At 39.5% G+C, this 21721-nt stretch overlaps 2 protein-coding genes across 5 annotated transcripts; both read left to right on the top strand.

Annotated features, from left to right (window-relative positions):
• Positions 1–1270: 1270 nt before the first annotated feature.
• Positions 1271–10419, top strand: LOC118822058 (retinol dehydrogenase 13-like). Of its 2 annotated transcripts, none has more exons than XM_036590880.1 (7): positions 1271–1562; positions 2466–2584; positions 3770–3925; positions 5164–5268; positions 7015–7227; positions 7378–7479; positions 9374–10419. In XM_036590880.1, the coding sequence occupies exons 3-7, from the start codon at positions 3784–3786 to the stop codon at positions 9685–9687; spliced, it is 876 nt and encodes a 291-aa protein (XP_036446773.1). In that variant the 5' UTR covers positions 1271–1562; positions 2466–2584; positions 3770–3783; the 3' UTR covers positions 9688–10419. The 2 variants fall into 2 exon arrangements, with proteins under 2 accessions (XP_036446773.1, XP_036446764.1); XM_036590871.1 differs by having other exon boundaries at positions 1272–1623.
• Positions 10420–10501: 82 nt separating this feature from the next.
• Positions 10502–20371, top strand: decr2 (2,4-dienoyl CoA reductase 2, peroxisomal). Of its 3 annotated transcripts, none has more exons than XM_036590902.1 (10): positions 10502–10549; positions 10869–10952; positions 11941–12009; positions 12584–12635; positions 14076–14211; positions 15190–15314; positions 15666–15759; positions 15888–15992; positions 17401–17589; positions 19858–20371. In XM_036590902.1, the coding sequence occupies exons 2-10, from the start codon at positions 10873–10875 to the stop codon at positions 19890–19892; spliced, it is 885 nt and encodes a 294-aa protein (XP_036446795.1). In that variant the 5' UTR covers positions 10502–10549; positions 10869–10872; the 3' UTR covers positions 19893–20371. The 3 variants fall into 3 exon arrangements, with proteins under 3 accessions (XP_036446795.1, XP_036446787.1, XP_036446804.1); XM_036590894.1 differs by having other exon boundaries at positions 10502–10556; XM_036590911.1 differs by lacking the exon at positions 10502–10549 and having other exon boundaries at positions 10564–10952; positions 17401–17646.
• Positions 20372–21721: the final 1350 nt, after the last annotated feature.

Here is a 21721-nt window from a genome sequence, read left to right as displayed (position 1 = left end):
TGATGGCGGAATTGGTTGTACTTCAATTCAGCTTGCAAGCATAATGCAGCTCACTGGTAAGTTAAATAATATGAAGTGCATTTTATTTCTCATATTCTCTTTTTTTCTGATGTGTTGGTCAGACAGCGATAAACAAAACTGTTCCCTCCGGTTAGAAGTTGGCTGAATCTTAAAGAATTCTGAGTAAGAGGCCGCTGCAGAGTCTGCATCTAGTGCCCTTTTGAGTAGCAGAATGAGAAATGATACATCGTAAGGCGTTTTGGGAATGACAGCAGAACCACAAGTGCCCCATTTGGGTCAAGGACTATAATGTGCATGGCAGTGCTGGTCAGCACCTGTGCTGAGAGCCACTGCACTAGAACACAACATGGTTCAATTTGAATGAAAATGGCTTCAAAAGCCCTATTTGTCAGTTCCTCATTCTTTCATACCTTCATCACCAGTTCACTGTTCTAATGTCATGTTACTGATCCCACAGTGCCCTAGACAAAATGTGGGGTTATAACACTATATGCATGCTGTAGCAATGGTTAACTAGAATTAGGTGACATTTTTCACTGAAGTAGAATTACATCCACACCTGATGCATTGTGTCATGTACAGTAATCATTTACACTTATCTATTAAATGTTGAATGATATGCTTTATTTAAATTGTTATAGTTATTATTGTTAAAACTACAACAATAATAATAAATATGTTTACATAATATCAGTATGTAATTAATATAATCACATTAAACAATATTGGCATTTCAAGTGTTTCTATTTTACTGTCATTTGTCCATTGACATAGTTTATTAAAATGAAGGGAAATCATGAAGACAGAGGTCTCAATTTTGTTTTAAAATAGATTTTTGTGCTGTATTTTGATTAATAACACAATTTATGAGAAAAGGCAAAGACTAGAAATTATCAGACAAATTGTACGTTCTGTAAAACTGAGATGCCAAATTGATGCAAGATTCACTAGAAGGCGCTCTTTAACTTTTCTTTTTTAAACAACAAAAACTGTCTGCTGTTCTAGTTTCTTTCCTCAGACTGTGTGCAGGTTTACGCATCATCATCCTACACGCGCTGAACTCATACACAAATATGGTTTAGCTTTGCGGTCAATTTTCCCCGTCTCCTCTGTGTGATTCTGAAAGCAGCCTTGATTACTGATCTTGGGGGTGTGTGTGTCTTGGGTGTGCTCCAAATAGAGCAGTGGCGTTTTGTAAACTGGTACACTAGCTAGTGCACTAGTGCTCCAGACCTACCTTTGTGCCTGTACAGTTCAAATCTCTGCAGAACGTGTTGCTCAGCCAAGTGTGCGTCGTTGACTCTGTAATTTTTGCGCACTCGATGTTGGACTACCAACGTTTTGGATTTGAATTGTGCGCACTTTCTAAACGTCCTGCTTAGTACACAAGTACACGGATTGGAGCGCTCCCGAAATGAAGACGTCACGTTCACCTTGTGGTTGTAGCCAACGTGTAAAGTGGAGCTTAACATGATTCTGGTCTTTACTGGTGTTTTTTATTAGGTCGTTCAGCTGATGTTCTCCTAACATTCCCACCATGAGTAAGTTTATTCTGCCCGTGTCTGTATTCGGGACGGTTATTGGCGGCGCCGTGTTGCTGAAGTAAGTTACGGTTGCCCTGCTAAGTTAGCTTAGCATAACGGCTCCTGTTAACTTTGCTTTCTGAGAGATTTGGTCGCTACAAGGCACAGATATAGATTTTACTCCTTTAAGGCATTTGTAAAAGTATTTCACGCCTACGTGTTTCCTATGTATCACTGACACGGCTGTAAACTAACTGAAATCTGCCCACTGTGGTTGCTTTGGTCCCATATGACGTGAAGTAAACTAGGCGCTCATCTGACATCGGCTGATTCAAACATGTCAGATTTGTCATTTTCTGTATCAGAGAGGAATAAATATTATTATTAATAAATAATATTAATGTAATACGTGTCACATCAATATGATATTACCATATTTTAGTATAAATACATTATAATGTACCTCACCCATTAAACAATACTGCACAGATTTGTAATGCAGCAGTTCGATAGTTCCTCTCATTAATCTAAGATCAATATGATTGATTTATCCTGCAAGCAAATATTATGTTTCTGTTTTCTGTTTTTAATTGTGCATCATTAGTTCCTCTTGTTTTTTACTTTTTAAACTGCCTTTGCTTATTCATGACTGGTTGACTGATTTGCCTGCATTTTGCCTGTCTGCATATCTACTTACCAACATCTTACATTTAGGTTTAGAGGTATTAGATAATACCTCTAAACTGATTCATTATGGGAACAAAAACTGTCCTTGCTACTAATTGAGGAGCCATACAGGAGCCAAAAGAGTTGGCTCTTATTTGTGAGCTGAGCCAATTGATCTGATTCTCTGAAAAAAGCCAACCTGCCCTGCACTAATGTCATTTTGTTTTTCCATATCTTTTTTGTGCTCCTCTCAAGGGACTACGTCACTGGAGGCCCATGCCCAAGTAAAGCAAAGATCCCTGGGAAGACGGTGGTCATAACTGGGGCCAACACAGGAATTGGGAAGGAGACGGCTCAGGAACTTGCCAAGCGAGGTATGATTATAGATGTTAAAGAATTCCCATAATTAAAATAAATTAGCATAATTAAATCACTTAGATGTAAAACAGCCATTCAGAGTAATTTGATGTGTGTGTGTGTGTGTGTGTGTGTGTGTGTGATCTGATACTGGAAGCATAATTTTACAATAGTTTTGAGAACATTTTGCCTATTTTTATTCTATTCATGATGGATAGATACACAGAACAATGTAAGACAAAATAGCACTTAAAGTAATTTTGTTTTGCATTTACCACTATTTTACCATTATCAATATTATATACATATATGAAACTCAAAAGACACACGTAGGTTCCCTGATTGTTTGAGGCTGCAAATAAAATGTTTGTGATGCGACTTTGTGATCCCTGGTTCCAGTCACCACTGCTGTAAAAAAATCAGAGTGACTTTCTTTATAATGCACATTAGACCACTCTGAAAGACTTGGATTACATCTTAACAATTGATTTGTACAATTTTGAAAAATTGGTGAAATTCCACTTGAAGGTCCAGGTCAGGGTCCATTTAGTTTTGCAAGCGAGTCTGGTTAAAGATGTACTTTGGTCTGATGTTTTCTGTCACTCAGTGTGGGCAAGAACCACCTACTTTGACAGAAAAGGCCATTTAACCAACATGCAAAATGACCAACCAGAGACCACGGTTTTAGGGCTGTAGGACGATTTTGTTTTTTTTTTATTTTTCAAAATTGCACTGCAACTAAAACAAACCCGGTAGAAACAAATGTGTCAGAAAACTCACAAGAATTTCTTGCTTAAAAGCTACTAAATTATTCAAATTAAACTGTATAACCTGAATGAGATGCATTGCCTCATGGCTCACAGAGCTGGACAAATAAAACCCACTGTATTAAATGGCATTAAATGGAGTCCAGCTGACAAAATCTCAAAAGTTGACGCCAGTTTAACGTGCAAAAGATACATCTACATGTGCATCTGAAGCCGAACTTAGGGTCCATTTCTGCTCCACTGACTTACAAATCCACAACACCTAACAAGGCCTCCCAAGTTTCAGAACCATTTGTCAGCTCAGATCAGATCATCCTAAGCCATAATTCTTGTAGTAGTCTATCTTCTTTGTACTTGATCAGTTTTAATTGTTTGTTTTTTGACATATATTGTCTTATATGGCTTGTGACTTTGTTCTGTCTTATGTCTGGGCAGGTGGCAGGATTATTATGGGCTGTCGGGACATGGAAAAGTGCGAGGCTGCTGCACGTGAGATCAGAGGGTCCACACTGAACCCTCACGTTTATGCACGACACATCGATCTGGCTTCAATGAAGTCTATACGTAGCTTTGCTAAGAAGATCAACGAGGGTAGGACACATACCTGCACACGATCACTCATGGCAGCATGTTGGTCTGATGTCCACTTAATGTATAATGGCATTATGAATCTTGCACTTAAACACGTTTTAGTTAATGATTAATGTTCCTATTTGTGTGTTTAGTCATTACAGTCATGTACCTCTAAAGTCATGCATCATTTTGAGGCCAGCAGCATTTAAGGCATTTAACTTAATTTTTATTGAAAATGAATGACATTTTTGAAAATCGTTCCAAAAAAGCAGAAAAAAGCTTGCTGGTTTGTATGGGGTGTTCTGGTGAGGATGCCACTCTTATGATGTCAGTTCTACGTGCAGCGGTGTTAGCTTGCTTGTAGCAATATTCATTGCAACTCTTTAATAATCTCACAGAGGATTCAGTGGCATTCGAAGAAAAAATGTAGGTAGGATAAAAGATATCGACATTAGACTATTTTTACTTACCACAGGCTACGATAGCAGCTATTTTTGAAAATGGTATTCATTTTTCCCGTAATGAGTTCCTTATACAGTTATGACGCTGACTACACAATGACTTCAGACGTCTATAGACCACATGTGTTATGATATAATGTATTGTGATAGATTTTGGGTGTTGTGGCTTGGCGAGACGGATGTACTCCTAAATAACATCTGGCTTCTCAGTATGTCTCAGACCACCTCCTATAGAGCTTTGAGCAATCAGTTTTAAAGGACTGATATCTTAGATTTTTAATGTATTTTATTAGGTTCACTTGGTATTTGGGTAGGTTTATGTACCAAAAATAGTCATAATTAATATTCACACTTTTTTTTTCTTAAACTTGTCTTTATTCATTAAAATTAAAGTTTTTGTTACTGTGCCTTTAAGACTGCTATATGCAAATGACCTGTTCTGATTGGCTATCCGGTATTGCGCTTTATTTTAAAAGCAGTCAAGGCTGAAACACTCCTTGTAACTAAAGGGAGAGTGGGTGGACCTAAACTGCTGTAGGCTGAATAAACAGGTATATGTAAAAATGTTGGTTTTCATGACATCACAAAAATAATGAATTCAAAATGGGCAGTCTGTGCAGCATAGTTTCTGGGCAGTGAATGTTATGTTTTGAAACTTTAATGTTCAAGTGTTCAAATTCAGTTTTACATGATATGGGCCCTTAAATGTGCATTTACACCTGCATTTTATTGTAGATTACCTCTATATGCATAATATTGTGATACTGAAAATGACCAAGATCATTTGTCTCTTAGAGGAGAAAAGGGTGGATGTCCTGATCAATAATGCTGCTGTGATGAGGTGTCCTCCGGGAAAGACTGAAGATGGTTTTGACATGCAGCTCGGAGTCAACTACCTGGGTAAGAACATAGCAAAGACGGACATAATACAAGAACAAGCACTCAAACAGAAACAAACAGTGGAACCCGAGCTGTTTGCTCATAAAGGAGTCTCCTGCAGTATGGTCATGTTTTATTCACGTTTCTCTGTCACACAGGTGTTTTATTTGTGCTACATCAGGGACCATCCGTCTGTTTTGAGACAGGACAGCTACTGAATGCTTATGAAGATGTTTACTTACTATGTGTAAAATAAACAACATAGCTAATTACATTAAAACAGAGAATCTGTGTAAGACATGAAGATAGATGGAAATTAGGATGGATAGATGGAAAGATGGAGATTTTAGTTAGTATTGCATCATCAACAGGAGCCTATATAATGTTAGTAAAATGGATAAAAAGTATTTGGAGATGCTTTTGGTGTTGATTAGCAGTAATTACCTTTTTTATTTGCTTGCAGCAAGTCACATGGCTTATTAGATCTAAAGGTTAGGAATCCGTTCGAAGAGTAAGGAAAAGACAGCATAATTCTCAAAAAGGAACTGCCTGAGCCTTTGCATCTCACCACCATGTACAGTCACCCCAAAAAGCAATTGGACATTTGTGCACAGCAAAATGTCAAACTGATTGGCATTTATTTAAAGGGCCTATATCATACATTTTTCTTACATTTTATTTTTTCCCCATGATGTCTACTTATAATTTACTATCCTCTCTTTATCCCTTAGAAAAACAGGCTGTTTTTGTTGCTGTGCCTTTAAGATGGATATATGTTACCAAACTCATTAGCCTCATTCCTAAAGCAGTACAGGCTGAAATGCTCCTTATAATTTCAGCATGATTGGGGCGGAGCTACACTGCTGTAGGCTGATGCGAAGTGTTCTTTTTTTTTGTTTGTTTATTTTTTTATACACCACAGAAACAATTCATTAAAAAAAGAAGCTTAGTTTCTTAGTTTGAATGGACTGTATGAAGTGGGAGAGCACATTTTGGTACAATGTAAGGGAAACAGCCCCAGACTTTAACGTTTCTACCTCCCACTTTTTTGGGGCCACTGTTTTGTCTTGTTAAATGTTCATTCTTTTCCGTGTTTTCCATTTAACCCCTTTAGAAAATTACTCTGTGTACTTCAGAGTGATTGCTCATAGTAGTGGGGGAGATACTGGATCACCTGGTAAAATAGTTTAAATTTTCCTCAAGTATGACTTTTTTCAGAAACATTAAGCTGGTATGTCACGATCACAGATAATGCGACGTACAAACAGTTCAAAATATGTTTGCTTTGGCTGAGCAGCTCAGGAATGTTTCAGTCACATTTCAAATGAAAATGCAGCAGTCTCTTATATCACCTCCTGCTGTCTAGATTGTTGCATCTGAAGTGTTCCACTTTGTTTGCGAGGCAGTCGGACTTTTAAGGTTAGCCTTACGTAGACACATGTACTAACGTAGACATAAGAGCAATTGCGGTGATTTTTATCATGCCACTTAGCAATTAAGACGTGAAACAACATTTTTCCGAAAGTAGTATTAAAATAGTTTATTTATACATTTTACAAATTTGCACAACAAAAATTTTTGAGATTTAGTTGGGGGTTCTTATTAAAAAGTAAAGGCACATCCCACAATCCCACAATATAAGCCACTTTTAACCTACAAAAACAATGTTTATTTAAGCATCTAAAATGGTTTTATGTAAAAAAAAAAAATATATATATATATGTATGTGTACTAATTAGTCAGTGTTCTTTGCCTGTCCTATAATAGGCCATTTCCTATTGACCAATCTGCTGCTGGATAAACTAAAGGACTCCGCCCCCAGCAGGGTGATCAACCTGTCGTCTTTGGCACACATTATTGGGGAGATTGACTTTACAGACCTGAACTGGGACAGGAAGAAGTTTGACACTAAGAAAGCATACTGTCAAAGCAAGCTCGCCATCGTCCTCTTCACACGAGAGCTCGCCCGCAGACTTGAGGGTGTGTAAGATGGTGTGTGTGTGATTGCGTGTGTTTGTATTTGTGAATTCTGGCTATAATAGTGTGTAATAGTACAGTATTAGCCTGTTCCATTCAAAGAATCTATTACTTATGTGTGTGTGTGTGTGTGTGTGTGTGTGTGTATACTAGGTACGGGAGTCACAGTAAATGCTCTGCACCCTGGGGTTGTTGCCACGGAATTAGGTCGACACACTGGAATGCACCAGTCCCAGTTCTCCAGCTCCGTACTCAGTGAGTCGAACAACTTATCAATCAGTCCATTAAAGGGGAGCAGTTTTTTATAATTTCTTCATAAGTATGTGGTTAAGATGAAAACAGAGTCATTCAGAGTGGTTTTGTGTGAAATTGTTATGAACAGGTTGTCTGGTGCTTGAAACAGTGTTTCACAATAATTTGGTCTAAATGTAAAAAATTACATTCACCTTGGAGAGGTGCATGTCGGGCGACAGATACAAACAAAATAGTACCCAAATAAGTCTTTCTTTCAGGTTTACCACTATTTTAGCATTATTAACATTACATATAAAACTATAAAAACAAGACACACTGGTGGTTTTGGGTAGTAAGTAAAATGGCTACATTTGCATTGTAGACATCATGGCCCCTGGTTCCTATCACCACCACTGTAAAGAAAGTCAGAGTGGATAAGTTTCTCTAGAATTCACGATCTCACATCAAACCAGTCTCTATGACTTTGTTTACATCTCAACGATTAAATTATCCAGACATGTAGAAAATTAGCTGAATTCTCCTTTAATTAAGCAGACATAATTGTTAACTGTGGATAGTGAAGGAAACTAAGGAGTGGTTTCAGTACTCATTCATCTAAATAACTTGTAGGTTAACTGCAAGATTTTTTGTCCGGGAGTCCAAGAGAGCACAGTTGGCCTCGCTCTCTGGGTGGATAGGATGGCCCCCAGTCTCCCCCCATCACTCAGCGCAATGCTAGCCAGAGCAGGCATTTGTTAGCAGACATAACAGAACTGGAGGTTGCCGCTTTCCTCCAAGTGCATTTGGCTGGCCAATGACGTTGCGTGAGCAGCAGTTTGAAAAGATGCGGTGGCTCTTTACAGGTCTTGGAGGAAGCCTGCGCTAGCCTTCGCCCTCCTAGCGCTGGTGGTATTGTGTGATTGAGGGAGTCCAAACTAGTGGGTGGAACTGGATATGAATAAATTTGGTCAGGAAATTGGGGAAAAAGAAAATAAATAAATGAATTAATTAATAAACTGCAACATTTTTCCTACTTTCTTAGTTACCCTTACCTAGAGGGCACCTGGGAGGCACCACTATCCAAGTGTTGGCCCTTTTCTTTAGGAGATCATGAGTTGGATCTCAGTGATGCCACAGCCATCCATGGCTGGGATTTAAAGAAAGCATAATTGACCTCACTCTCTCTGGGTGGGTAGGATGGTCCTCCCTCTACCCCACCACTCAGCAGGATGCTAGTCACGTCTGTTAGCCGATGTAAAATAAGATGTAAAATAATTGGTAGGTACTGTTCTCCTCCAAGCGTGTTGAGCTGTTTAATGACGTTGCATTAGCAGCCGTTCTGAAAAGTTGCGATGACGCTCCACGTGTCTGGCCTTCACAGCTTGATAGCATCATGTGGTGGGTGGTGTTGGTGACTAAATTGGGAAAAATATTGGTTAAAAAAAAAAAGAAACCCTACTTACTCTTTCACTCACTACCTATTTTATGCCCTCCACCTGCCTTTTAAGTCCAGTTTATAGGTGTACATTTGGACTGTAGCCCATCTAGTATCATGCACTTTCTGTCAGCATCCTATCTCTTCTACCCCATTCATTATTGGTCATTTTCTGGTTGATTATACCTATATAACCACAAGTGTCATTGTTGTGGTCCACCACCCAAAAATATCCACCCCAAGAGCAGCTCTGTGTTCAGAACTGTCCAACGATCAAAGAACTAGAGAATAACTAACACAAACTGTGTAGCAGCAGATGAGCTACAGTCTCTAACTGTACACCAGCAAAGCCGATGCCATAAGGCAAGTTTCTAACAGAGCGGCTGGTGCACGTAAACACCTTTTATCTGATGATGTTTGAGAAGCAACTTCTGAAAGAGCCAAAATCAATGCTTGTGTGGGTGTTACTGTCCTCCTCAGGTCCGTTTTTCTACCTGTTGATAAAGTCACCTAAGCTTGGTGCGCAGCCCAGTGTCTACCTTGCCGTTGCCAAGGAGCTGGAAGGGGTGACCGGCCGATACTTTGATGTGATGACGGAGAAGGAGCCTGCCCCCAGGGCTCTGGACCAGGAAGTAGCAGTCAAACTTTGGGATATCAGCGCATCACTGGTTGGCCTGGAAACCACAGTTTCTGTGCCAGTGTCTTCAGCTGCTGTAACGATGGAAACTCACTCTCAGCCTGTGGCAGCTGACAGTACTCAGACTCACCCTGTAGAGACGATGACAACGGCATAAGAGTATTGTGATTGCCACTGACGAACTCATGCTATTAAAGAGGCAAACTGCAACATCTTACAACACTGGACAGTACTGCTATGACTGTAGTTTTGCATTGGGTTACTTGGGTTGTAGATAGATGTACTGTATTAATCCCCAGTGGGAAATTAGGGATTGACCTAAAGGTTAATGTGCCTTCCATCAGCTGGCTTCATACTCCTGGACTGAATACAGTTTTATATAACAATGTGCTATCAATGGCAAATAGAAGAAGGCCATACAGTTGTCTGCAAAAGTTTGAATACCCCTGGATGTGATCAAAGTGCATGTTTTGTTGATTTTCTGTTCATGTGTTGAATTTAACATATTGTTATTTATATACATGCATAATGCGCAATAACTTTTACACAGACTGCATTTTATTTTTTCCGTATATGTTAAATTCAGAAAATAAATATTAATTGTGATTTGTGTTAAAATGTAAAAAAGTGTGTTCTCTGAGGATGTTAACTTGTTGGTGAATGACAAAACATTTGACCAGAGGAGAGCAAATTTTTGCATATGACTTTCTAATTGTTTTTCTTGTATGTATACAAAGCTGAGCTATAGGTTGTAAAATGCGCTGCATCACCTAAATGAACTGTTGCTACTGATGGTTATAAAGACCCTTTGGATTCAATAAGTAAATAATGTGTTTATTTATACCAGAATGGGATACTACTACTACTACACAGTGGGATTACTGCAAAGTTAATCTAGTGGTGTTTAAATTCACGACACAAAATATGGTCAATAAACCTGTGTTGCCAGGTACAACGCGTTGAACTACAGCTCCCATGATGCACCGTGTAAATTGACGTCACGCCTGGAGCCCTCCCAGGTACAGTGTAAGTTTACTTTTATTTGAAATAGCTTAGTTTTTTTAACCTCAATTCAGCCGCTTATCGGACGTGCACATCGATTGAAGTGTTTTTAAGGTTTCGAAGATCAGTTAAAGCTCTGATATGTTTGCTAAATCGGACTTTTTCAGCCGTGTTTTTACGTAACAGTGAGGACAAAGTCTCCCCCCGGCTAGTGCCATGCAGTCCTTCTGTTTTTAGCGGATTACTGTATAGCTGTAATTAGGGAAAAAACACAAGTTATAAAGACGGTGAGGGATAATTTAACGCCTCTACTTGGTTTTATGTTTCCTGCTGCAGAAGAATGGCAGAAATCCCAGAGGACGTTCAGAGCGACGACTGCTTGAGCAGCTACACTCACATCTACAGTCCAGACCTGCTCAAGTAAGAGAGACTGTTACACATTTACTCAGTAAAGTGATTTACATGTCGTTTAATCTGAGTGTAAAACCAGTTTAATGTTTCAGATGCGCCATAGTTTAACGTACAAAAGCGTTTTTCCCACTCCAGAATTTTTAAAAGAATCCTGGTGGTTGTTTTCTTTTTCTTTGAATTAAGTATTAAGGTAAAGGGGCATTCCAGCCTAAACCTAGCATTTAATGTGTTATTTGTCATGTTGTGTAATATTCTCGTTTTCATCGGTCTGAGAGAATTTTGTATCCTTTCTTGCCCCCTCCCTTCAACCCCAGTAAAATGATGATATTACTTATTAACTATCTGGCTTTTCTATTAGCCAAACTTGCACACAAACAACAGTATTTACTATTTAATGTGCCAGACGTGCCATTTAAAATGTTCCAATTTAAAATCGATTTCCTGTTTAAATAACATGAATCAAATGAAGTGCTACATAAAGTGCTACACAAGTAAAAGGCTGTTCATCACAATGACTCATGCATAATTATGGTATAACATTTTGATATGACAGATGTTATCAGCATCCACATATAGTGTGAGTTCACTCAGCTGCCATTATTTATGTCATAAAATTACAACACAGATCTGCCAAAATAAAAAACAATAAATTGATTGATTGCCAATTTTGTGTTTTGAGCAAAAATCTCATTCCTATTCCAAATCATTCCTATTTCTTTTGGGCCAGTACTGCAGGGGGTCTTTAGATCTTGAAAAAGCTTGACAAAATTTCTAAATGAGACTTATTGAAGTAATCATGGATGACATCATTTCAGGAAAACAACACAAGCATCAATACAGAGCTTCAGCTAAACGTGTCTCACCTTCTCAAAGCTACAGTAATATCGCCTCAAACAGAGGCAATATGATTTAGGAACACATTCAATCTATTCCTTTTAATGTCTGACAAAACAATGTAATTGTAACGCATGTCTGTCTATGTGTGTGTGCTTTGCAGGGATCAAGTGGCCTTTATAACAGGTGGAGGTTCTGGAATTGGGTTCCGTATTGCTGAGATTCTGATGAGGTTGGTGTGCTCCCTTCCTCTTGTTTTCTAAGCATGGCATACTCAATCATTACCAACACCTTAAACTGAGTACTAAGTACTAAAAAACTAGTAGAAAGTGAAGCATTTATAACAATAAAAAAGCACAGTGTCACTACTGCCACCATGTTTGTGCTTATTGGAGTAATAAGTAGTGATATACGTTATTTTCTTGGTATATATACAGTCGTATGCAAACTTTCTGTAAATTTTTTGTTTTTTGTTTTTCAAAGTAAAAATGAGTTAACACATCCTTTAGACCTTTAGATGTGGCATTTTTCTGCAGATTTTAGTGCACAAGTTCTGTTTATTTCTTAAGCTGAACATGTGTGGGGGGTAACATATAAAAGACAAAATGTGCCAAAACTTTTGCACAGGCCATATTGTAAGTTTTGCTCTTCCCCAATATGTGAAATTCAGCCAATACTCAGTAATTGTGTATTAAGACGTGCAGAAGTGTGTTCTCTGTAAAGGAAATTGTGCTTCATGAGGTGGGCCTCTGGTGCCCTCTCATTTGCGATGGTCTGATCTCTGATGTCTGGCCTGTCTCCCCCAGGCATGGGTGTGACACAGTCATTGCCAGCAGGAATCTGGAAAAGCTCACTGAGGTATCTGCGCTCTCTCACACACACACATGTATGTAGTTGATCAGCCAAGACATGTTTCCTTCTTTATTTTTGCACTGGAACAACAAGGCTAATGTAGATAAGTAATGGAAGCTTACAGCCACCAGTTTATTGTGCAAACTGCATGCCTAATGTCATACAGTTGTCGCAAACCATCTCGAAAAATGTAGAATATGCCCCCTAGAGTTGTGAAAGGACCCATATTTTACATTTTTCTCACATTTTATTTTGTTAACATTTGTGTGGGTTTCTGTGGTCGAGCAGCTGCACACAAGCTTAAGATCACTGTGTGCAATGCCAAGCATCGGCTGGAGTGCTGTAAAGCAGGCTGCCCCTGGACTGTGGAGCAGTGGAGTCTCGTTCTCTGGAGCGATTAATTACGCTTCAGTATCTGCCAGTCTGATGGACTAAACTGGTTTTGGTGAGGTCTAGGAGAATGCTACCTACCAGAATGCATAGTGCCAACAGTAAAGTTTGGTGGAGGAGGAATAATGCTCTGTTTTTCAGTATTTTCCTTAGATCCAGTGTTAATGCAACTATGGTCATGTGTCCCACTCACATGCTGCTCACTCCCCAATCCACACAGTCCATAAATGGAAACTTAGCTACAAAAAAGTTTGTTTTGATTTCCCTGTTTATGTCATGCCCTGTCCATTCACACTGAAGTTATAAAGAGTGTTTCAGCTCTAAGTGCTTTTCGAATGAGGCACAATGCAGGACAACCAATCAGAACAAAACACACACACAGTAACAAAAACAGCCTGTTTAGTTGGAAAATGGTCGTGTAAAAATTAATTATGACTTTCAATATGTAAAACCTCAGAAATGTAATAAGTGGACCACAGGGAAAAATGGAAAATACAAGGAAAATGTGGGATATGGGTCACTTAAGTTTTTTTTTATTTTGATAACAACAAGAAGAACTTTGAAAATAACCATTTCTCTCATAGTCTTAAAGTTCATAACCATAAAGGTCTGAGTAAAACAGTTATTTTAGTGTTGTGTCTGAACTTCCTTCTGAAAAATTGAGAAAACTCCCTCACATCAGACTAAATTTAGAAATGGATTGTTGGACCTTAGCTAACATCAGTTCAGTTCTTGGAGAGAGAGGGTGAAAAAGAGAAAGGATTTTCCTCTTTGTTTTCTGTACATTATGGTTTGGGCACACTTTCATGCTACACTAATATCAAGTCCACACAATTGCAGATAAACATTTGCAGATTTATAATCTGGCCTTAAATTCATCACTTTGTTTATGTTCAGCTCTCTGCAAGGCCAGAGGGTTATTCAGGTGTTAGGTGCAGATTAGCGGCAAACAGCTTATGTCCTGCCAAAAAAGTTGTTGTTTTTTTTAGTTTAATTTACTTTCTTTGTCTGGCTTGTGTTCACATCTCAGAATGTCATTGAATGTGGTGTTTGTAGGCGGCAAAGAAGCTGACTACTGCGACGGGCAGACACTGCTTGCCCCTGCAAATGGACGTGCGTCAGCCAGACGTTGTCTCTGCCGCGGTGGACGAGGTGCTGAAAGAGTTTGGACGTGTGGACATTCTCATCAACAGTATGTCTAGGGTCACCGTAGGGGTCATCCCTACACAGAGGTCTCAGCCAGCAAGACTACTGGTGCAAACAGTGATTAAAACAGAGTTGATGCTGGTAGAATATACAGTTATAAGTTGGAGCAAAAGTAGTCAAACCATTTAGGTATAATGATTATTTTTGTTCAAGTATATTGAAGATATTTGAACTTTTCTGAGAGGCACTATATGAACGAAATTAGTTCTCGTCCTGTTATCGGCCAAAATTAAATATGTAACCATCGCTACCATCTGTTGTAAACATGCTTATTCATGTCCTACAGAGGTCGCACAGTAGTCTCTACAATGAGATGTATTTATTAACCTGTATATCAATTGGGTGACACCACAGGGATTCACAGTGGTTATATGATGCACTTGTGTAATATATATTAGGGGCACTGTTGTGAGAAAACAGTGATGAATGTAAACATGAAAATAATAAATTCAGTGAATTCTGTGAAACAGATGAGGCTGAGGATACAGAATACTACAAAACACAACAAATAACAGTATAAACTTTAGTTTTGGGTCGGAAAGCCCCATTAACAGAACATCAGGATTCCACATTGTGGTTCATGTGTGTGACATTTCCACAGTTTAGATGCCAGTGACTCAAGCTTTATGATTGGCCAATATGATTAGTCCCTCAGGTGATGCCTTTTGGGATTGGTCCCATCCAGTTATAGACAGGGGAAGGCTATAATCACCTTCGTCTTTGACGTTATGGGTACACCAACTAAAACTCACTGATTGAATTGGTTGAACCTATATTGACGTAATGTATGTGGTGCAGTCAGTGTGGGAGATGACAAAAGGAATACTAATAGGCTGTTGATGGACTTCATGCACTTCTTTGTCTCTCCTAGTCGGTCTCACTCTCTCGTATACCTCCACATGCTCAGTCGATTTCAACTACTCTGTTCTTTGTGTTAAATCTGTTCTGGCCTGGCTTTGTTTAGATGCAGCAGGGAATTTCCTATGTCCTGCCACCTCTCTTTCCTTCAATGCTTTTAAGACTGTCCTGGAGATTGATACCATGGGAACCTTCAACACCAGCAAAGTCCTCTACGAGAAATGGTTTAAGGTGAGCACATGCAAGATTTAGGGCATTTTTTTCACTGCACAAAGTGACTATTTACTTTGGCTGTCTGTTGGCTATGCTAGTCAGTACAGGCGTCTGTTAGCTGACGTAACAGAACTGGCGGTTGGTGCTTTCCTCTGAGCGTGTTTGGCTGTCCAGTGAGCAGCCGTTTGAAAAGATGCGGTGTAGGTCTTCGCCCTCCTAGCACGGGTAGTATTGTGTGACTGGGGGAGTCCTAACTAGTGGGTGGAATTGGAAACGACTAAATTGGTGGGGGGCGGAATTCCAATTTTATAGTTTTGGTACTTGCTCGATGTTGGTACCAGCAGGATTTAATGTGTGAATGTGTCTCAGGATCATGGAGGCTCCATCGTGAACATTTCAGCAACCCTGGGCTACAGGGGTCAGGCACTCCAGGTGCATGCTGGGTCAGCGAAAGCCGCTAACGGTGAGTGTGTCTTTGAAGTGTGTGTTGATTGGATTTGATAAAGGCACAGTATATATGATCATTTTATAATTTACAGTTTCTCTCTATTTTATGTATATGCGTGTGTCTTTGTGAGTGTCTGTGTGTAGATGCCATGACTAGACATTTGGCAGTTGAGTGGGGTCCCAGTGGAGTGAGAGTGAACACAGTGGCACCAGGACCCATCTCTGGGACTGAGGGCTACCGCCGACTCGGTAAGACTATATACCTGTGTGTATGTGTGTGTGTGTGTGTGTGTGTGTGTGTGTGTGTATGCGTGCCTCACGGACATAGCTATAGGGTGGCCTGGAGGGGCTTACGCTTGCTCACTTGGAAGCCACCTTTTAGATCATGACCAACTTTTGGCAGCCATCACTATGGCAATGTTTAGATGCATGCCACCATCAGTCATGTCTCACTGTGGGAACTTAGCTGAGCTGTGCTCTTTCCTAGCATAGGCTGCTACTCACCTAGGTAGCAAGCTAGGTAAATAAAAGAAGACAGCGGAGAAGACAGCAAACATTGTTCAACAACATTGAAGTCTTCAACTTTTTGCGGTTAGACTTCAACACTTAATGCTGAAAGGTAGGCCTGTGCTTAATCAGCCAGTGCCCACAGTGTTGTATTTAAATTTTCAAATTTTTAATCTTTCTAGTTTTTGTAGCTATAATGAAGAAGAATTGGCTCGTTGGTGGTTGACAACCTCTCTATTGCGATGTCTCTGGGATATAATGTTTCCTAGTTGGCTCTCCCAACCTGTAACAAGCCCCCTGCCCTTAAAATTGAATTTGGGTTATGCCACTGGTGTGTTTGAGATATAATTATTAGTTTGTTTTTTTTTGTTTTTGCAACCTGTAAGTACCATACCAGTCAAAATTGTGGGTACACCTGATTTCATGTACAATAAGGATGTGGACGTGAACATCACATCCTTATGCACCTATTGATCATCTCCTTCCAAAACAATAGGCATTAATATGGAATTTGTCCTCTCTTTACTGCTGTAACAGCCTCCACTCTTCCGGGAACGCTTTCTGCTAGATTTTAGAACATGGCTGAAAGGATTTACTTACATTCTGCCATAAGAGTGGGTGAGGCCTGGCTTGCAGTCGGTGTTCCAATTCATCCCAGAGGTGTTCAGTGGGGTTGAGGGCAGGGCTCTGTGCAGGCCAGTTATGTTCCTCCAAGCCAAACTCTGTAAACCAGACCGAAAATGATGACTATGCTGAGTTTATGGAGTCTGTGGAGACTACTTGCCTGAATGTTCAATGATGTTATGCAATTATAAGCAATGAGTGTTGCCAAACCCATGAATTAGCAGGAGTATCCACATACTTTTGTAATTAAGGTCTCAGCATGTGGAACTGTTGATCAAGAGTGTGTAAAGCTGCGTGAAGACGAAGGGAATTTTAAAGAATACCTCAAAGAATCTAAACTATTGAGATTGAATGGTGATTTGTGGCCACTGCATAATAATGTTATTTTATAGTTTATATCTTTCCACTGTTATTCTAGAACATGGAGAATAGTCAAAATAAAGAAAAGCCTTTCATTAGTGTCTGAATTTCTAATGGGTACAACATTATCATTCATTCTCTGTCTCTCATTCTGTCTTTGTCTCAGGAGGATCCCATGCAGAGAGCTCAGGAGTTTTCCAGGGCATTCCTCTACAGAGGTCCGGGAATAAGACTGAAATGGCTCACGCTGTGCTCTTCCTGGCCAGCCGCGCTGCGTCATACGTCACTGGCACCACGGTGGTGGCGGACGGAGGGGCATGGCTCACCTCGGCCAATGACGTGGAGCGTCTGCTGGGTATAACCTCCTCTCCCTCTGCTAAACTCTGAGAGACAGAGACAGCACCGCACACAGGTGTGTGAGTGAATAGGTGTGAAAGTTCATAACAGGATAAAACTGTGCTCACAAATCAGATATTGCTGTTTGTGGCTCCTGTTAATATTACTGTATAAGATTATTAGTTGTAGGCCTGTGCCCAGGGATGATAAATTGAGTTACCACAGATACAGCTTCGAGTGATGGTAAAAACTCATTTATCACCGGTTTAAGAAAACATTAATTTATTAATTTTTCCATGCTAGTATTCCCACATGAATCAGGCTCTTTGGCCCTGTACACACTTGCTATTAACATCCATCTTGAGTGATCTAATAATAAGTGGACAGAAGGACGTGTAGCCGTTTATACCTGGCATGAAAGAGCTGTTATAAATGTTAAGACCACATGACCTGCCAACGCAGCTTGTAAACAAACAGCTACGCAGCTGTTTTCATCTCTGCTGAGATGACATAGCTGATTAAGGTCTCCCTCGCTGCTGTCGAAGACGCATCAAGAAGCTTTACTACAACTGTTATGTGATCATATGCATGCCTGACCACCTCCAAAGGTGGTTTGAATGACTGGATCACAGTGTGTCTCCAAGACGCATTGTACCCTGTTCACACCTAATGATCGGTTCACTCAGCACATATACCAAGTGTGAACGGGGCCTTCAAGTATAAATCAGCCTTAAGAGGATCCTGTTACAGGCACAGGCCTAATTAAGTATGTTTACTGTCGTGTGTGTGGAAAGTGTGTGTGTAATCAACGGTTGATTGTGTGCAAGTACAAACAATTAATTAATTGGGCTAATTAATTAATTGGCTGTTCACACGCTTGTTGTGGTGCCGCATCTTTGTCAGTTCTGCTTTGCTAAAGTTCATATGGCTGCTTTCCTGTCTGCATTACTACATGTTTAATTCAGAATGGTCTCATTGATTTCATTACTCAGATCTCTGCAAATGAAGTGCATAAATTAGGTGTCTAGGTGGTTTGATTTGGATTGGCTTAATGAGCTGAATCACTTGCCTGTGTAAACTAATCAGCTAATCTATTGGTTCCTTTGCAGACTGCTTGAATACATTTTAAAGGGGCCAGAGCCTGAAAAATCTATTTTAGAGTTTGATATACTTTGTAAACATTGTTAAAATTCACCCCATCCCATACAATCAATATATGGAAATTAATAGGGGAAAAAAGCCAATTTTGAATTCATCATGTTTGTGATGTCACAACCATGAACACGTTTACATGTGACTGCCTGTTCGGCATACAGAAGGGCTGCATTGAGCACTCTGGCTATGTTCAGACTGACAGCCCAAATCCAACTTTAGGCATATCCAGATTGATTTTTGAAAAAAACACATGAATTTTTTTGCAAATCGGATCCCTATTTAATTGTTGTGTACATCAAGCTGCATGTGCAGAGGACTTTATTAGAATCCATTGTGTGCACTGCCTTTTCAATTCGGTGGGGTTTATGAAAACGTCGCTGCTGATTGAGTTATAACTCTGACACACCCATCAAACCAGAGAAAACATACCTCAAAGCTCGTTTCACGCTGTTTGGCACCATTTCGATGAAACGTCATACAACCTGGAAGCCATAGCAAAACAATGCACAGCGTTTTGACATTGAACATGGCCCAGGTTAGCTGCTCATTCACATTGAAATGCTGTGTTATTACTGCATTCCTATCAGAGTACTTGGGACTGAAGTGGCTGAAGTTTCCAATTACAGTCTGTTTCATACATTCCATACATTGCAGCTTTTTGAATGAGTCTTGCATCTTAAGGACTCAGTAGCACAACACTATTTAATTATGATGCAGAGAGGTTGGAAAATGATTTTGTAAAAATGCATTTAAAAAAAAAACAAAATATAAGGGTGAAAAAACTGAAAATGTAAAATTTGGCCCCTTTATTTTAACCACCACCAACGTTTCGAAAGCTTGACGAATTGGCTAACTGATAATGTGAACAGGTCTCCAGTCAACATGATGTAAGGCAGTGGTCAACCCTGGTCCTGGAGACCTACCCTACAGCAGAGTCTAATTCCAATCACAGTCTGCCACCTGATCCAGATAATTAACGTTTTCAGAAGTCCAAGATTGGCTGGATCAGGTGCATTAGTTTTATGTAGTGCATGTTTTGTTTCAAACTAAATTAAACAGAAATTGCATTTTAAAGTGATTTCTGATTTGCATTTGTTTTTTATTGTTTTTCTTTCCCTTGTTGTGTCTGTAGGTTTCTGGTCAGCAGAGAAGAGGAAGGACAAATAGCCTGATTTAAAGGGAGGGAGATGGAAAGAAGTAGAGAGCTCACTCCCTGTGTGCCTAACCAGATCAAAACTGTCCATAATATACATTGAGTATTGAGAAACATTTCATTCGGCTGAGCCATTTCATCACGTGTTGCATGATGGATATTACCATCTCAGACTGGCTCATTAAAAGTCCAACTTTGCCTTTCAAGTTGGGTTACACGTAATTCTTAAAATCTAAAGCCTAGTAGACTGATTTTCCTGATTTTAATCCAGACCAGTAACCTTTGAAAACTGTTTGCTCAGTGTTCTTAATGAACATAGTTCTATTCGTTTATATCTGTACTAAACACTACATGTGAGGAGATTGTAATAATGGAAATAACTGGAGAATTGCAAAGAGGATTATCATGCATTTCTAAGCATTGTACATATAATTTCAGCTGAATGCAGTTTGATAGTGTACGCAGGTTTCATAATAAATCTTTTTATAATTTATGCTCCATGGTGTTCTGTTCATCTGCAGTATTTCGCTGTAGCCACTGGATGTCGCTATTGGGAAGAAACTGAAAGGGCCACGTTCGCGCTAAATGAACTGAAGGACGTTCAGGCAGCTAACGGTTAAAATATGAGACGTGGTCTGGTTAGATGGTATTTTTAGAGAGTCACGAAAGAAATATGTCAGCCTCGCCTTTTACATTCAATCCAGCATCGCTGCTGACATTCTGAACATTTTGGCCAAAGTAAGGCCATCATACCAAAAACGCCGAGCCGATTAGAAAATTGTGCTGGACGCCTGTGGTTGTCCGTATCGGACAGACTGCGGCGTGTGTGTGTGTGTGTGTGTGTGTGTGTGTGTATGTGTGTGTATGCGGCGAAGCAGCACAGTAGTGATGGGCAGAATTACGAGTCACTTCACTGATTCGATTCTTTCGAGCGCGTTTGAGTAAATCGAACTAAGCGAGGTTTGATTCTTTTGATTCACGTTCGGAAATACTGTAGGCTATCATTTCGATCATTAACCCACTCGTTTGGTCCTGTTGTTTACCCCAGAGTTAAACAGTAACTATTAACATTTACCCCTTTTGGTAATTGAAGTATTTTCAAATGATACATCTGCTCATACTCGATTATACTTGTGAGGAAATAATCTACGTTTTCTAGAACAATCTGTGGTTCCACCTTTAGTCCCTCATATTTAAGCTTTAACTGTTTGTGTGATTAAATTCGTTCTGTTCTGTTAGACTGCTCTTTTATACTCACAGATCCAGTTCATGTGCTGGAAGAAACTAGATGTATTAAGAAATGCAGTACTCACTTAAAGATGGTTGTTCAAGGGTTCTTTAGTAAATGGGATGGTTCTATTTAGAACTATGAGTTATACACAGATCACCATCACCCACCACATGCTTAAATGGTTCTTTGCATGGTGAGATGGTTCTTCAGATTGATGGAGAATGTGTTGTATATGGTTCTATATAGAACCTTTTTGAAAATGGTTCTATATAGCACCATATACAACACACCATCAATCTGAAGAACCATTTCACCATGCAAAGATCCATTTAAGCATAAAATGGATCTATATAGAGCTCACAGTTCTAAAAAGAACCATTAACTTAACTAAAGAACCCTTATCGAACAATCGAGTGTTTACCCTTTTGAAAAAAAACCGTAGAAACCATTAAGCGTTTCTGTTGGTTCTTAGTTATGTAAAGTGTTTCGGCTTTTTTGATAGGTTGATATCACAATGTAAAGGATCCTTATGGGTTAATAGGTGATTAGTGACTGTTTCTAAATGCATTTAATGGTTTCCTAATGAGATCTAAATGTGTTCTACAGGAAACT

Source organism: Colossoma macropomum, unplaced genomic scaffold (assembly GCF_904425465.1).
Source record: "Colossoma macropomum unplaced genomic scaffold, Colossoma_macropomum, whole genome shotgun sequence".
Lineage (NCBI taxonomy): Eukaryota > Metazoa > Chordata > Actinopteri > Characiformes > Serrasalmidae > Colossoma > Colossoma macropomum.
This window is presented reverse-complemented; position numbering and strand designations above follow the sequence as displayed.

What these genes read in the sequence shown, in the direction of transcription:
- LOC118822058 (XM_036590871.1), top strand. Translation starts at nt 1,559, where the DNA reads ATGAGTAAGTTTATTCTGCCCGTGTCTGTATTCGGGACGGTTATTGGC. An exon ending in TCAGGAACTTGCCAAGCGAG is followed by an intron (nt 2,585 to 3,769) that starts GTATGATTATAG and finishes ATGTCTGGGCAG; the next exon opens with GTGGCAGGATTATTATGGGC. An exon ending in GCTCGGAGTCAACTACCTGG is followed by an intron (nt 5,269 to 7,014) that starts GTAAGAACATAG and finishes GTCCTATAATAG; the next exon opens with GCCATTTCCTATTGACCAAT.
- decr2 (XM_036590902.1), top strand. Translation starts at nt 10,873, where the DNA reads ATGGCAGAAATCCCAGAGGACGTTCAGAGCGACGACTGCTTGAGCAGC. An exon ending in TGTGGACATTCTCATCAACA is followed by an intron (nt 14,212 to 15,189) that starts GTATGTCTAGGG and finishes GGCTTTGTTTAG; the next exon opens with ATGCAGCAGGGAATTTCCTA. An exon ending in GTCAGCGAAAGCCGCTAACG is followed by an intron (nt 15,760 to 15,887) that starts GTGAGTGTGTCT and finishes GTCTGTGTGTAG; the next exon opens with ATGCCATGACTAGACATTTG.